Source organism: Plectropomus leopardus, chromosome 1 (assembly GCF_008729295.1).
Source record: "Plectropomus leopardus isolate mb chromosome 1, YSFRI_Pleo_2.0, whole genome shotgun sequence".
NCBI lineage: Eukaryota > Metazoa > Chordata > Actinopteri > Perciformes > Serranidae > Plectropomus > Plectropomus leopardus.
The window spans coordinates 28145632-28163453 of NC_056463.1; the positions used below are offsets into that span (position 1 = coordinate 28145632).

General features: G+C 39.8%; 1 protein-coding gene across 1 annotated transcript in view; it reads left to right on the top strand.

The window, feature by feature from the left end:
* LOC121963669 (protein unc-13 homolog C) overlaps positions 1 to 17822 on the top strand; it is a 130472-nt gene that overhangs the window by 104130 nt on the left and 8520 nt on the right. The window contains exons 25-30 of the mRNA XM_042513969.1: positions 5606 to 5694; positions 6050 to 6187; positions 8075 to 8198; positions 8655 to 8714; positions 12919 to 12999; positions 16932 to 17079. Coding sequence (XP_042369903.1) covers positions 5606 to 5694; positions 6050 to 6187; positions 8075 to 8198; positions 8655 to 8714; positions 12919 to 12999; positions 16932 to 17079 — 640 coding nt within the window. The remainder of the gene's footprint in view (positions 1 to 5605; positions 5695 to 6049; positions 6188 to 8074; positions 8199 to 8654; positions 8715 to 12918; positions 13000 to 16931; positions 17080 to 17822) is intronic.

Consider the following 17822-nt stretch of genomic DNA (forward strand, 5'->3'; position numbering starts at 1 on the left):
ACAGTTCCTCAATAACTTCCTTTGTGCCCCGTGACTGTTTCCCCACCTCTAACCCTCCTTGTGTATAACATGTGTTGCCTTTTTGTAAATATTGATTTAAACCCTATAAATCTGTGTGTTTAGTTTGAAACACCGCTGAGTAGTTTCCCTGTCGACGTTTCAGTCTAACCTGAGAAGCAGCAGCAGCAGCCGCCGCTTCTTATTACTTACACGCATGTTTCTCTCCAGTATCTAACGCCTGTCTTGCCTTGCATTTTGTCTCCTGTCGTTGTGTCTTCTGTTTTCCCCCCATTTCCTTTCTGTGCTCTCTCTCTCTGTCTCCAGGAGGAGGGGGTTGTGTCCTTCTGTAAGGTGTGTGCAATAGGACTCGTCAACACCCCTTCCCACCATTTACTGAATGATACGAAAAAGCACGCCCCCTCCCCCCCTTGTGCCTTACCGCCACCCCTCACGCTCCTACGCTTCTCACCCCCACTCCCCCCAACCCCTCCAGCAGCATGTGCCACAGAGCATACGGAATCTGAATTACCCATCACCCCTCTGGACAGGCTGCTCAAGCTCACCATCCCCAGCGCTCTGGGGATAGTGGCTCAACCCACCCGATCCCATCTTTATTTTTAGCTTGCTTTTTTTCCGTCTGCCACTTCTCTATCCATGGCTAATTTAGAAGTGCGATATTTATTTTAGTTCGTTGTTACCCCCTTTCTTTTCTTTTTTTCTTTTTTTTTTTTGTCCCTGACGCAAAGAGTGGAGGCAGACGCTCGCCAAGTTGCTGGCTGTGGTTTTGATCATCTCTATCCATTCCCTAGGCTGCAGCCACAAAATGCTTCAGACAGGATTTTCAGACCGTGTTTAATGAGCTTCTCAAACACTTACAAATCTCTCCAGCTGTGCCCTCGGCTGAGGTGCTGCAAACCTCCCCGCAGTTAGCAGCTCTAGACCTGGATCACTCCCAGGCCATTATTGTCTGAAGACTAATGACACCACAAGTCTTAACATCCCTTTCAAAAAGTAAAATCATGCACATTGTTAATGGACAATCAGGTATATCTTTTAGAAGGACTTAAGTAATTTCTGTTGAATGCTAATTATACAGCCAGGGTGTTTTTCAGGTGAAAGTTTTCCATTAGTTTCCCTTCTGCACAGTAGCCTATTCATTACAGAATAGTTTCCTATCAGCAATTAACTCCCAGAGAGCCAATGTAATTACCAAGAGCTGTTATCATAGCAGTACCAATAACAGAGATTAGCATAATCTCTTACAGTGCCCACATTTATGGAATCGTCATGGAGTGATCTCCCTAGATTGTTATCAGACTTTATTTTGGGCGTCGTTCCGTTTGCTAATATACTTTTCTCACTTTAGCGATGGTGGTTTATTGGACCTTGATTTACTTGGCACTGTTTAGGACAAACTGTGTTTTGGAATAACAACCTGCCAGTGAGTAGATATTGTATTGTTGAAACAGGCAAAGGGAAGCAAAGCTGGGCTGCTGCTGATAGGCTGTCAGCCAGGGGAGAGTTTGTGCGCTCTGGAGGACTCCGGATGTCAGTCAGCATCAAGTGAAACTAGCTACCATGGAGGAGCCAGGTGCTCTGTTTTCCAAAATTGATGTTCACTTTGCATGAAGTTTTATCACCATAATGAAAAATGTTGTCAGTCATCAAGTGCAATACATACCACATACATTATAAGAATTTCTTGCTGTGTTATTGCTGTCGTTATAACATGTACAGCCTAAAGTGACAGTTCACTCCAAAATCGAAAAAGACATATTTTTCCTCTCACCTTTCGTGCTATTTATTAGTCTCAATTGTTTTACTGTGAGTTGCAGAGTTTTGGAGATTTCGGCTGTAGAGATGTCTGCCCAGACTCCAATAAAATGGAACCAGAAGACACTTGGATTGTGGATCCTAAAGTGCCAAAAAATACATTTGAAAAACCTAATAGTACTGTCTCTTTGCAGAAACCATGACCCAGTTACTTAAAATAATCCACAGACCTTGTTGTGAGCAGTTTCATGTAGTGGTCAAAAGTGGAATTGCACTGTCCTGGTCCATCACATGATTCCATGGGGCACAGAAGGACATTTTCCCATTGACTTACACTGGGGAAGAGACATCTGTAAATCAGTGGATACATTTTTTTGAGCGCGAAAACCCCTGCAAAATGACTAATTCAACTTTAAGGACTTGATCTGTTCACTCTGATACATTTAGAAAGTCGAGAGGAGCTGCAAGATTAAACATTTTATACCCATTCAAGTTAGCAGAGGTTAGCAAGTTTCTAGTGCGCATGTTCTGTGGGCCCCATGATGTGGAAAATCTGATTACTACTTAAGTATATTTATGTGGCATATACTGCAGAAATATTTTTTTTTTGCTTCATGTTATTGAGCAGCTTTCATAGGAATGAACGGGGTCCGCGCCTCAATGCTGCATCCAAGTCATTTAATACATCCATGGTATCAAAGTGCAAAAGGAAGTGTCCATGTACTGCCAGCTCACCTAGCAGTAGATAACAAGCTAACATTAAAGCTCAGCTGAGGAGGACACTATTAATGTTCACATCTCCTGCTGTCATGAGCACAAACCTCTCATCCTCGAGTAAATGCACGCTTTCTTCTGTACAGTGATACGGTTGGTGGTTGTAGTTTGGTGGAATGAAAATATTTCCTACATGAAACTGCCCACAACAAGGTCTGTGGATGATCTTGAGTAACCAGGTCATGATTTCTGTAAAGGTGCATTTCTGTTGAGTTTTTCAACTGTATTTTTTGGCACTTTGAGCACTACTTGCTGATTACCATCTAGTTCAGTTATATTGGAGAGAAAACAGGCATCTCTATGCCGACACCTCCACCACTTGGCAATTCCTTTTAAAATAGTTTTTTAACAGTGCAAATGCAGAATAAAAAACATTAGAAATGGGGTCTATTCATTTATATAAATTACATTCATAATTTTATTCCTGACATTATATCCATTTTTTTAACTGAAGACCTTCATTAACCTGACATTTCAGAAGACGAGTCTTTGTCATTTTCAAATTGCGTCACTTTGCAAGTCAAAGTAACTTTAAATGAAGGCTGTTCTGACAGGATTGCAGTCTTCAGGTATTCATTGGACTGAAGCATCAGGAGCCACACAGAATCACAGTGTTTTTCTTCTCTCAGAAGGTGACAGGTGCCTTGGTTTATCTAACAGCGGGATGAATTTCCTGTAGCAGCATTCCCATTAAGACACAGTGTTCTCGGAAAAAAATGGAGGACCTCAATTTCAGAGACTGCCAGGCAGCAGATTAGAGCCCAGTCTGAAACTTTCCCCAGGCCAAGAGGAACTGATAATATACCAGTGCCTACAGTATTTCACTGCTATCATTTGAAAAGATGTTATCTGTTACTCATAGAGTAAAATAACAAGTCGAACCTCTGGTCAATTTCCTCCGTGACAGGAAATCTTGCATGCTGCTGTCATTGCCATTGAGGTGAATAAGAACGCGTGCACATGTGAACACATGCACACACATATAAATCCATCCCGTTGGTGCTTCAGATAGAGGCATGTCTGCAGAATAACAATGTCTATAAAAGGTTTAGTTTACACATCCGCTTCCCAGCTGAGCCATCCGCCACTATAATGTGTGAGATGAGCTGCTCTATGGCTAAGCTTATCGGGTCTAATATTACGATCTGTTATGCATGTGGTGCGGTGCCTGGCCTCACACATCCATCTCAGGCACTGAGCCTCAGCGATGTGTGTTCTCCACCCCCATCCAAAACATCAATATTTGGACATTTGTACATGGCAAACGTAATGCATAAGACGAAGAGTGATACAGATGCACTCATAGTGCAGTAAGTGACACGACATACACTCTCATACACAACACAGCACAATCCAACCATGCATTTTCTCAAAACCACTCAGGAACACAAACATCTGCACACCCATCACATGCATAAATATGGCGCTGCAGAAACCCAAAACTAGCCATGCATGGGCACATACATGTTGTCAATCAATTTTTGCAGTTGTGTTTGTGTGAGCTTGTATTGATTATTCCTTGTAAGGTCGTGTCTGATATATCAGTATATCTTACTAGCTATTAAGGGACATAGTACATTAATTTAAAGAGGTATTGCTGCTGTGAAGATGGCCTTTTAATAAAACTAGAATGTCTATGCAGTAGAAAGATGCAAATACTTTTGAAATTGGTGCTACATGACCAGATAAAACAGAAAAAAAAGATCCTAGTGCTCAAGAGGTAGAAAAACTTCAATTACCAGAATGCATAGCGCTAAATGCTACACTGGGCAAATAAATGTTCCATCTGGAGGGTGGATGTAATGCACACTCTCACATGTGAAACAATAGCGGCCATCCAGAAAGAAACTTATGTTACAATTAAACAGTGAGCTACGACGTGTTTCTTAAAACATCTGAGGCGAAAAATATGCAACACAGTAATAGAATCTTGGTTTATATTTGATCAGTGCTGCTTAGTTTTACCATTTCATCTCAGTTTTTTAGGCCACTATTTTTACTGTGCAGGAAACAGTACGGTGCCCCCTTTCTGTTCACAAACTCTCGCTATCAAAGTTAAACCTGACACTAAAACGGGGTTCTAACAACATTTTAGATGAGAAATAAGCAACATAATAACAATCTTAATGTATATTTGATCAGCACAGCCTAGTTTTATCGTTAGATTTTATCGTTAGATCAGATTTGGGTCCAGATTTGTTTCTTGATTTGCTTCTGTATTCTTTGCAGTGGCTGCATGGATGGCTGTCAATAGGAAATTGCAGGAATACAGCCTGTAGTTTGAGCAACAGCCCAGGGGAGCAAGAGAAACTTGTGTCATCCGGCAAAATTTTGCTATCGGGGCAGGAGGGATATCTAGGCACTGGTTTGATAGAGGAAGGTTTACCACAGCTCATTTAGACTTACTACCCACATTGTTTTGATTCAAAGCGGGTTGAAAATTAGCCAAGTATCTCTTTAAGAGGCTTGTAGCAAAGTATAGCTACAGATAGTAATCTAGATAGAACTAAAGTCCTAAATAATGAACAAAATATTGGAAAGTTGTACACTAAATGGGGGGGGGCACGCAGCAGCAGTTTCCCTCTGGACCATAAAAAGTCCGTCAGAAGATTTCAGTGTCAGAACATCTGTAGATTCAAGGATTTGTGTATATATGGCAGCAAGCTTTATTCCCTGAAGATGTTAAATGTTGAGGCTTCCTGACAGCATACTCTCTCTACTGTAACTTGTATAGTAGTAGTGTACAAAATATTCCCTTTTGAGAGACCACTATCAGGCTGCCTCTTTGCTGACACCATGTCTCCTGACTCTGCAAGCAGTCATCATTGCAGCGCTCGGAGGTGAGCCGTCCATTTGTATTCAGAACGACTCACGGCACAGGTGGCAGGCAGAATGAGTGGGAGGCCACCAGTGAGGCAGGTTACCTCTCCTCTGTGCCTGTTGTCCCCCCTCTTCCAAATGCCCCCATCCCAGTTGCGGCAGAGATTCAGAGCTCTGGTGAGTGTGGGTTAGTGAATGGAGTGTAATAATGTAGTAACTGTCTGTCTCACCCTGACAGCTGGATGCAGAGGCCAGTGATCTGCTAAAGGAGCTGCAGAATAAACTCAACACGGTGCTGGATGAGCTCAGCGGAGTGTTTGGCTCCAGGTGAGCATTAGTCAGCGTGTGCGTATGTGTGTGCGTGCGTGTGTGAGTGAGTGGGTATGGTATTGTTTTCATTAAGCCTGATGTATCCATTCATGTCTTGTTCTTTCAAAGGAATAGTAATACAAGACTGCTTAGGTATTGACAGACATGTACTCAAAATATAATTGACTTGAACTCTCGCTGTGCTTTATGCTTAGTGAGCACAGCAAGTTGCTAAACGTTTCAGCTTGAACAAAAGACACCCCTCATAGCAACTTTTCAATAATCTGATGGGACCAGCAGGAGTGCGCTACACAACTGCTGCAGAAAAAAATACGAACCCAGTAACAAAGAATTGTTCTTTTTCATCACACAGTTTCAAAGGTGTGATCGAGGACTGTGTGAAGCAGATGAACCAGGAGCTCGTTCAGATGAAAGGCCCGGCCAAAGGAAGCAACGCTGCCATGGATGCAGAGACTGTCCTCCGGCCTCTCATGGACCTCTTGGATAAAAAGTGAGTATATACTGAATGCAAGGTCAGAGTTACCTCTAACATGTGGGCCAGTTTTCAACTTTGGTGTTCAGTAAGTGTGTTTCCATTAATTAAAAAGTTAAAAGGCTCAACCATTAATATCCATCAAGTTTGCGCATTTTGGCATTGAGGTGACGTCAGAAATGAATCTCAATCAGTAGACAAATGAAGTTAAGATAATGTTTAATACAGAATATGGGTCAACAAATTAAGATATGATTTGTGCTGATTGAGCTTTAATTTAAAAAAAAAAATTTTTTTTTAAAATCTTTGGCACTTGGACGCCATAAGAGATTTTTGTGATCGAAAGACATCTGAGCGGCATGAATATAAATCCCCCCATGGAGCCCAGACACTGGTGGAGGTGGTGGTGGCAGCTGATGGCTGACTCTGAGGCTGATGACCTATGAGGTTGATGAATCCAGAAAGACTAGGCGATGATGGGAAGATGGAGGGTGTGTACAGCATGAAAGAACACCAGGCAAAAAGGGAACCATATTTAAAATGAGCAGTAAGATGATAGGCTAACGGAGAGGGTGTGCTATTGGTTGACTGTAAATCAGCTGTACAACATTTGATTACTCATTTGACAGCCCTGACAGTGACATCTAGATATGTCTTCCTGACTGAATGTTTGCTAGAGCTTCATTTCAATTGACATAATGTACTTGTTTGGTGTATAGTGTGAGGAAAACAAGACAGGATACGAAAAAAGTTTGGATGGGCTCAATCTTGGAACCAATTGGCTATTGTCTGACAAAGATAAAATCTCTGGGGGCAACAGTCAATATTTTGGGGGTCCCAGTGCATTCAGCAGATATCCAGGCCACAATTTCCTCTTCTGTGTGTTGGATATTGTTTACAGTTCAATCAGCAACTTGAGACAGGTCAAGACAACATTTTGACTAATCCCTGCAAACACATATCTGCATATGAATGCAGACAACATTGAAACAAAAGCTAATAAAAAACTAAATCATTGTTGTACATAGCTGTGGGGCTCTGAGATTGAAATTTAGCCATCACATTCCACCTCTTTTGCGCTCCACATGGACTGTTTACCTGTATACAGCCAAATCTGGCTCAAACATGATTGGGCAATACAACTCAGACTGCAAACAGAAACTAGAACGTAGATATGCAGATATCTGTTTAAAAAAATTGGATGGTCTAACAACAGCTGTCCGCAAACTTTGAAAGTGTACTTTTTTAGTACTTTCACTCATTCCTTTTTTGCTGCTTGTATTATTTCAGTAATATTACCAATGATAAAACAAAGCTCTTCCTAAATGACAGGCCAGTCCCACCCCTCATTCAAACCGGCTGGTGTCAAAGTTCAGTCAGATTGAACAGCACTTATTACTGTTTTTATTTCCAGATTTGATAGATAAAGAAAAGAATTCCAAATAAATAAGCGCTATAATAAGCGCTACCATTTTACATTTGTTTTCAAAAGAAAAGAGAGGCCAGCATTATCTGTGAATGTCGTTTAATTCAAGGGACTGTTTTTACTTCTGTTGTATTCTTGAAAGAACCATAGAGACAGTGTGGTTCAGCGGAGCTCTGGGAATCGCTCTCAACCGTTTGTCAAAGCAACATCGAGGCCAATGGGGTATTACAGGGAATCCTCTTAATGATATGGAAATACCAAATCCTTCCTCCTGTCTCTGAGACCCCTGCTTGCACAAAAGGCTGAGATTAAAGCATAAAGCTGCAGCATTTATTCTATGAGTCACAGGTGTTTTTCTTTATTTAATCATATTATTTGTGAAGGCGTCATCACTTGGATTCTTCAGCCACGTTGGCTCAGTTTGAGACATGTGCTTCCACTGTTGACCTGACAAATGCCCTTCTTTTGCCACTCTGCAGTTTGATGTTATTCGCCAAGATCTGTGAGAAGACTGTGCTGAAACGAGTCCTCAAAGAACTATGGAAAATTGTGCTGAACACAATCGAGAGAACAATCGTTTTGCCTCCACTGAGTGACCAGACAGTGAGTTTGATCAATTATCCGTCTCTTTCCCATCTCTATCACTCTTTTCATCTCTTGGCCCATGCTCCACCTCCCTCTTCTTCTCCACCTGTCTCTCTTTCTCTCTCTCTTTCAGCTCTCTCATGCTCCATCGTAACACACAAATAACTGTACAGCAGATGAAACAACATGGCAAATCTAAATCTTCACTCATGGGTGAATTGTTTTTCTTTGTGGTATAATTGACATTTTTTTTCATCTCAGGAATGTTTTATTTATTGTTTTGTTGTTTTTTATGAAAACATGAAAGTGAAGTTTAATTGCCATCATATCAGGCAGTTTTTAAACATTTCCATCTCTCTGTCTTCATTTCCTGTTGCTTAGTTTGTTCTTACAATCATCTCTTTCATAACCGCCCATTGAGTGTTTCCAGTTTTTTTTCCTTGCCTAACAGAAAAATATCTATCTGTCCAACAGCAAGGAGCTCAGATGATCTTCAATGCTGCCAAGGACTTGGGACAGCTGTCCAAACTAAAGGTAATCTTTGGGCTAATCTTAGCTAAGCTTAGATGACTCCTTGTCATTTCAGTAAAACATGGGATCTCTAAATATGCTGAACATGGATTATGTTTTCAACTTTGAACAGTTGGAATTAAAGATAAGACAGAAATACTCAGACTTTTTGTACTACAAGAAACTCACTACAGTCTTTTTGTTGAAAGCCAGACATGTAACCAAATGTCAGCATGAATAACATCATGACAAACTACCAAGAATATAAAATAGATGTCTTTTTCTCTCTTATCCACAGCAGTGTTCATTTTATTAATGAAAATTATGACTACGTATGTTTGTCAGCGACCTTTTTTGCCATGACTAGGACGAGATGATGATAAGATGGCACTGCCGTCATTTAATACTAACTGTGACTAATATTAACATGTAATATAGGTGAAAAAAGATGAGACAAAAGTAGTTTACAAAAAGATAGAAGGTAGATTTATTGGTTATTGGTACAATTGTCCTTGATCCCGCTACATCTTTGGAGTTGAAGGAGGAGTTAATTAAAATCTCCAGCTACTATGAAGATTCTGTCCGGTTGGTTTGGCATGTTGCTGCAGATGGCATCATTCAATTGCTGCAGTGCATTTTTTTAATTTGCATCAGAGTCTTGTGTCCTTATGGCTCCCATCAAGGTCCACCCATCCAGTGCAATAGCTTGATCTGGGATGTTAGGGGTTAAACATGTCTCTGTGAAGATGTGCGCATAGCAGTCCCCCATCTCCTGCTGCTGAGTGAGCCTCAATCGCAACTCATCCACTCCACTCTCTCTAGAGTAGAGCAACAGCTCTTGGTCCAAGTCACATCAGCCTCGCCCTGATGCCGGCTCTCCTCCCTCTCTTTCGCTTTCGGTTTGGTTTCTCTCCTCTGGTCTGGCTGGCTGCTCAGCATATGCCATTTGTAGGGATCCTCTCACGGTCTACTGCATTCAGTCCAAACCCCACACAGCTTTTTCCAATGTTGATACGTGCTTCTCTATCGTAGAAAAGTTGTCCCTCAGCAGAAGGGGCCATAGTGTCGAAAAAATAGAAAAATATAACAAAAAAGTAGTAAAGATTTGAGGAGCTACAGGATGCTGCATCTACATGCACTGCCATTGTCATAGTCAACATTTTAACATAGTAAAGTGTTACTGAAATCTCTATTATACTGACTAAAATGTTTAATATAATCTGATGACTAAAAAAGACTAAAATGTCAACAGCTTTTATTGACTACCACTATACTAAATAAGTTGCAGTTTTATTTGACTAATATCAGACTAAAATGTACAGACTTAGTCAACAAAAACTTGACAGAGAAAAATACAGAATGAGGTTGACTAAATATGGTTTAAACCCTTGAAGATGTTTTTTACATGGTTCTAAGATTAACAGATAAACATAGCTGACAAAATTTACACCAATCCACAAAATTGTCAATCCAAAATAGTTTGGATGGACATATACTAGTAAAATGATAAGTTAGCATCAGCACCTCACTGTGCACTTAGATATACTTTACCTAAAAATCTGGATTATGTCATTTGGAAACATAGTTATGTAAGCTACTGAAGGCTTTTGCATTGTATAGTAACTCAACACTAGCCAGGCTGATATCTAATTGCTGATGTGACCGGAGGATGTTTAATCCCTTGAGCTCTGTGTAGAGAGGCATTGGAACGGATCAGTGGTTACACTGTGGTTTAACTAACAACAGTGGTATGACAGTACCTCAGAGAGGTATTTTAGCTCTGAGTCATGCAGGAGGATCCAAACTGAATGAGTTTATCTGCATTAACGTGTGTGTAATTACCTGTTGGTGTGTCTGCTCTGATTTTTATGTTTTGTGTGAGAAGAACACAGATGGATGTGTTTCTTTCTTTCTCCCAAAGCATTGAAGTGGTTTCCTCATCATCCTACTATTAATTATACTGACTAATAATCTTCAGCTTACTTGACTGAATTTTTTTTTTTTCATGTAGTCAGTATGTCTTGTTTTACTAATAGCTACATCCTCATTTAGTTTCAGTTATATTATATTGTACTATATTATATTATAAACATATTACACAGGAGTTGCAAAATGAATACCTGTCAAATTACATTTCTGTTGCAGTGACTCGTGTAGTGGCATGGATTGGTAGCAGAGTTAGTCAGGCTGATATGGTGTTTTTCAGAAACAAATAATTCTCTGTGCCAAACATTTTTCACTATCATGTCCCTTGAGCCTCACAGATCCCATGGTCATTTCTGGGCTGCACTTATCTGCCTTAGCACATGTTACACAGGAGGATTTGTAGTGCTTTATCTGCTTTCACTCCTAAAGTTGGCAGAAAGGCAACCATTTCTTTTAAAGAATATACAATTCTGGACTCACAAGTGATAATATTATAAATCAAGGCAACAATTCTATTAAAAGTTGGATTAGGCAGTTTTTATTTGGCATGATTGGAAAAAATCCCATTGTAAACTTTGAGCATATTGTCATTCAGTGGCTCTGTTTTCAGATTTTTTTTTCATGACAGGAGACTTTGGCCAAACATAAGTCATTTCAGAGAGAGGGTGATCCTATTGGTTTTTCTTCAAAAACCAGATGGGCATGCATGTCTCTGCATTGAAAGCCTGATTCCATGGTGGGAAATCCTGCAGAGACAGTTGTAATTCCAGCATTGGCAACAACTGCCTACAATGCAAAGCAACTAAAAAAAGAAAGACAGACTTATCAAAAATACTTGAAAGAGGGTTAGACAATAAAAGGAATAAAACACGTTCTGATCGCCAAAGTATTTCAGAGATGGAAAGGAAACTTTGCTAATAGCTAAGCCTTTTACTAACTGCAGATAAAGATTCATAGCTGCAGCCTTTATTTCACATTTATGTAGGTCTGACAAACACTCACTAGAGCTTCAAATCACAGTGCGTCCTCCGCCTCAGTCATTGCTGCTATAGACCACCCCACCTGGAGGAAAGCAGGCAGCAGGTCCGACAACAGACTCTAGTTAGCTCAAACCCTAGCTCCAAAGTACAGAACAGCACCGACTCATCGCTTGATCAGCAATCTCTCTGTTGCCACCACTAGCTCTAGTGGTTAAACTCAGCGCTGCCACTGGCCACCTACCTGTTGTGTCACCCGGTGCTGTGGGGTTGGCACTGGCTGCATTCGAGCTGCTACAGCCGCTGATCAAAGATTCTTGTTCTCAAAAGTCCGTTTTCTCAGAGGTCCTCTGGGAGCTACTGCCCGCTCTCCCTCCAGCAAAGCAGAGAGTGAGGTCAAGGGACGGTGAGGGCAGAGCTGCAGAAGGAGGAAGGAGGCCCCTTTTTCATTAAATAACAAGCCTGGTGTCTGTACATCTGCATTGTGGCATTTTCATTGGAGAGACGTATTTCTTCCAGCTTGCAGCCTTAAGTTAATCGGGGGCTCGCCATTACATTGTTTTCACAGAATGGGGAGATTACTGGAATTGAGTCAGTACAAACCAAGTGGTCCCAGTGCAATTTTGGCATCAAAAACAGACAACATCTCAGTGCAGATGTTGATGAAAGCATTTTCTTTCTCACACCAGCTCTTTAAAATCTGTTTCAAACAGACTTGTGGTGGATAAAATCTATATTTCATTATGAATGAGCACAAAAAACATATATGTTTGTGTTTTTTTCACCCTTTAATTTGAGTGACGATGTGTGCATTTTCACACATTGCACATTGTGCACAACTCTTCGAGTGTGATGACTATGATTGAATCTTAGCAGCTAACATCAAGACTTGTGTGTTAAACACAAGGGGCCAGATATGTGAAACTTTGTAGATGAGGACCAATGTCATAGCAGTGTTTGCATCAGTGATTTAGTTTTCTCAATGCTCCTTCTAAATCTAAAACATTGATGTCATTTTGTCTATGCTTTACAAGAGAAACACCTGGGAAATAAGGTGGTGCCAGAAGTTACTTAGCTAATCAATTCATAAATAAGGAAAACGTCTGTTAGAATTGACAAAAAAACATTTCTCATGATTAAAATAGATTTTTTGAAACACAGCAAGGCTCAATTTTATCAGACACTCTGAAGCTTAAATGACTGCAATTGGTGCTGTTTTGTAAACAGTCTATGCTCGATCTCGAGAATTCAAAGCATTTGAAAGCAATTTGTGTTCCTGTTTTGCCAAATGTTGAGTGTTTTGTCTTGATCTGATATGCCTCCAGGAGCATGTAACTCGAGAGGAAGCCAGAAGTCTGACTCCGCGACAGTGTGCAGCCATGGACCTTGTGCTTCCCACCATCAAGGTGAGTTTATGATGATTATACTGTTGGTTGCACAGCGAGACACCTGGATGGCAAAACTTGACTTTTTGAAAAGACAGGAGAGGCTGCATAAGGTATGGCAGAGCAGAGATATGCAAAGTGATTTAAATGACAATATTGTAAATCAATATATACATATATATATGTCCAGTGTGTGTGTGTATACATACATACATATATACACATATATATATGTATATATTGATTTACAATATTGTCATTTAAATCACTTTGCATATCTCTGCTCTGCCATACCTTATGCAGCCTCTCCTGTCTTTTCAAAAAGTCAAGTTTTGCCATCCAGGTGTCTCGCTGTGCAACCAATATATATGACAAAGCTGACAAAACATGGACAGGGATAGTTGTAATGTTTCAAACGCTCACACACTGAAAAGCATTTACAGTATATATTTTAATGGAAAAAACATACTTTAACGTGTGTATATTTTTTATTTTGATGTCATCTGACTAAAATGGAGAGAAACATTTTTCTTTAGTCACTTCACAAATCGCTAAAGACACTTGTGACGGGGGCTAGTATAAATTGTTCGAAATCTCCACTTTACAATAGTACCTCTATTTCCTTGATGTTTTCTGAATGAGACACAGTGTAGTTGCAAGAAGACAATGTTCCTGAATCAAAGTGCTCACAACATGCTTGAGAAAAAAATACCATTATAGTTTGAAAAACACAATGCTGTCTAGATCCATCTGATGAGACATAATTAATATCAAGGAATATGGAAAGATGCCCGAAGCTTCTCAGCACAAGAAAGTGTGAAAAGCAGCGCTGCTAATTTACTGCTATATGACTGTTTGTTGTAAAGGGATATGAGACAATTTCAAGACCAAGCCTCAGTTCTACAGGGACAAGAAAAGAGTTATGGTGTGGTGCCACTGGGGGAACACTGCATCATAAAGTGCTGAGGAAACTAATTGATTTTTGCAGTCTCCAAGGAAACTACCTGCAGGTTCAGATCAATCATGTCTCTGGAATTCAGTTAATCAGTATTCCAATGAGAACAGTCAATTAACGCAGATCAGTAATGCCTTAGGAGAGTTGGCCGACCAGATTAAAAACTGCTATTAACAGGGCTACATCATATTTTTTTATATATTGCAGGAACAACAGCTTTAAACCTGTAATCTCTAAAAGACAAAAAAATAGGAGAGATGCATTGATAGAGGACCAAATATGCTGCAGTTATTGACTCCTATGGATATATATCATTAGCTACTAGTGTAAGAATAGTACATCCAGCTGTTACCTTAAATGTACACATGGTATTAAGGAGCCAAACTTATATAAATGCAGTAGAGTGGCTTGTACACAGAACATATACTTGAATATTTGGGCATGAGTGCATTTAGTGATTATCCCAATAAAAATATTTAATCCCGACTGAACTTAAACCTGTGTAAACTGATGGGTAGGATAATGGGGAAATGCACTGGGCCATAGAGCAGTGCATGTGTGTTAGCAGATGGCATGCATGTGATAGAAGACGATGTGCACTCCATTTGACTGATTCCCAATAATGCACCATTCGTTCCTTTCTTTGAACTCTGACCCATGAGTGATTGTAGAAGAGAGGCAGCTTTTTCTTTCCCACCAAATCCAGCTTTGTTGTTCTAGACAAATTAGTGGGTTTATGTATGGACTACACATGTAGTGTATTTTAGGAAAGATGCTGCTTTTCACTTCAAGAATTTATAGAAAATAAATATCTATATCACCTGTTTTTTTCTGTTGTCAGACATATACTGTATATGGAAAGTAATATGGGAGTGCCATAGACTCAGAAGGAGTGAAATTTCATGTGGTTCACAACAAGATACCACCCCCTGATAAACCTCGAGGATAGAGATGAAAGAAAAAAAAATAATGAATGACATAAGGATAAAAAGAAAAGACAAGGAATGAGGAACAAAAAGAGGAATAAATTAAATAAAGATTTGAAGAATGTAAGGGAAAGGAGGGAAAAAAGACAACAGTGATGAAATATAGGGTAGATGGCAGTCTGGCAGGTAATTTTGCCGGAGGCAGGGTGATATTTTGAGCATGTGGGGTGATTCTGCCAGGTCGGCTGTTCTTTTTGCCAGAGGGAATGCAGCACTGCAGCCTAGCAGTAACACTATGGATGTCTTCTAACATGGAGCAACACTTCCCTTGACCATTACACTTAAGTGCATCAGTTTTTTACCATGATGGGGTAATTAGAATGGCTCTTTGAATTGAAATATGCACAATCACAACAATAACATTAGAAAAAAATTAAATACACATGTAAATACTGAACTCTACTACTGAACTTCTCTCTGGAGTATGTTGCTAAATCTTTAATACTGGCAGATGAGACCATTGTAATATATTTATATATTTTAAAAAGTAAGCTAGACTTGTGTATAATTGCATTCTACACCCCAAGGATACTCAACCTGCTTTGCCAGCTTTTGCAAAATGACAGAAAACAGGGGGGGAGTTAATAAACAAACATTAATAATAATTTATAAATAAATAAAATAAATTAATTGACTTTTTAAATCTGTGCTGTCCTCTCTCATCTTTGCTCAGAGACGAGTTCAGTCGCAGCAGCCCAGCACAGGTCAGGTGCACACAGGGACATTTCAGGTTTAGCCAGGACTTGTTGGGGGGTCCAGGAGATCCTCACCTGACACGTCTTTTTTGATAAACCAACTCTATTTTGATGGGTTTTTTTCACTCCATATTTACACCTTACCATTAAAAAAAAAAAACACACACATTGTGAATCTTTTTTTCATTGTAAATTAGAAAATGGTTTGTGGGCCACTGGGCACCCTATTGAGGGCCAGATTTGGCCTGCGGGCTCTGAGGTGAGTATCACAAATACATTTTACAAAAAGTACGGCTATGTCATTATTTACTATAAGCTTAGCCTTAGTTCCAAAATTAGTTTGCGACAGAAAGTATACACTTTTTTATATAATATATTTGTTGTTTGCTGTGGGGTAAATTTCAGATTAATTACAAGGAGTTTCCCATTTAGTGTGTGATTTCATTTTCTTTCTCTGGATAAACTGAACATGTGACCCACCCCCTGCGTGCCAGATTATGTATAGTTCACGAGAGGCATATGTCAGTCAAAAATTGTGACTTATGAGTCCTTAAAGAGGTAGAAAACAATGCCTCTTGCTGTGCTGAGTCAGTTCCAGGCCTGATACCAGTCAAAAAATAATTACCAGACAAATCCTATTGGGAGCATCTTGCTATATGTGTTAAAGATCAAATATCACCTGGCAGCAATATACAATTTGTAGACCTTGTTTCTATCGGCAGTATTTTATTGCCCAGGGCCTCTGGTGTACATTAACTTTTTAACTTAGATCACAACAACAGACCCTACAGTAACTCCCCAACAAATACTCCTTTGTTCCTATAATATTCATGTGGAGAGATCGCTAAACACATAGGCACAAAAGAATAAAAGCTATGAAGGGTTTAGAAATGTGTCTCAGAGCACTTTCATCTTCACTTCTTTTCAGCATCCTTAATAAGATCTGTCCGTGGCCAGCCTCCCACCTTCCACATGTGGGAGTGGTGACAGGGTTTGAAAAGAAAACACAGCCTTGTCTGTCCTCAGCCATCAGGCTTATCAGCACAAATGTGCATTAACCATCCAAGCATGGGTTTCAGATTTAAATACCTGGTAATTAGCTACAAAAGTGGCTATTACTGCTGTCTCTTGTCTGGTCTCTTTATGTGTTTGCGCCTCCTTGTTAAATGCACATAATCCTAGGCTGTTCTCTCAGCCAACTGTTGTCGTGTATGAACTCAAAAGAGGCTTACAGTATGTTTAAAGTAATTTCAAAGTTTCTGTTCACCTTGGGAAATTATAAGTCTGAGCTTCTTGTTCCTGTTTTTTTTTTTTCAGCAATACTTCCATGCTGGAGGAAATGGGCTGAAGAAAACCTTCCTGGAAAAGAGCCCTGATATGAAGTCCCTCAAATATGCTCTCAGCCTTTACACTCAACCTACAGATGCCTTGATCAAGAAATATATATGCACCCAAACCTCTCAAGGTAATGAGCTCGCTAAGGTCAGGCTCAATTAAGTTTCAGTTCAGGGAGTGGAAGTGCAGTGATGATGCGTAGATGCAGAGAGCACAGATATGAGGGACTCAGAAACACTGAATCAATCAAAGCAGACTGGGCTTTCTTTTAGGAGGGCTTAAAGAGGCAGGCACTAAAACAAAGCATTTCAGACATAGAATGAATACAGGTATATTCAGACAGTATTAAAAAAATAAAATCTTCTTTTGAACATAAATGCATGCAAACATGTTCACCTCAAAAGGTGAAAGACAAGTAAATACCTGACAACAAGCATTACATTGGACCTTTAACACTTTCTGCAGACACTAGTTAGTAAGCATATTCTAATTAAACCTGATAACCTCTGTTAGTGAAATTCAGAATGCATTTTTCTCCTGTTGATGCATTATTTTGTCTGTATAACAGCAAATTCTTTAAGTAATAGAAGGAAAGCCTTATTTCCACCAAATCACCAGCTGCTCCTATTGGTGTTTGGAACTGATTGAAAATAATGTGACTCCAGTCTGGGCTCGCTTTAAACTCAATATAGTTCTATTTCCATCGGCCTCCTTTACTTTACAGCATGTTCTGAGCATCTGTGTGTGTCACTTATTTTCTTTAAGTTTATATGTGAACTGGACAATGATTGCATCCATCCCCTAATCTCTCTTTCACTATAAATAAATACAAAAAACAAGTTTTCAGTGGCATCTTCACCCCATGCCCTTAGG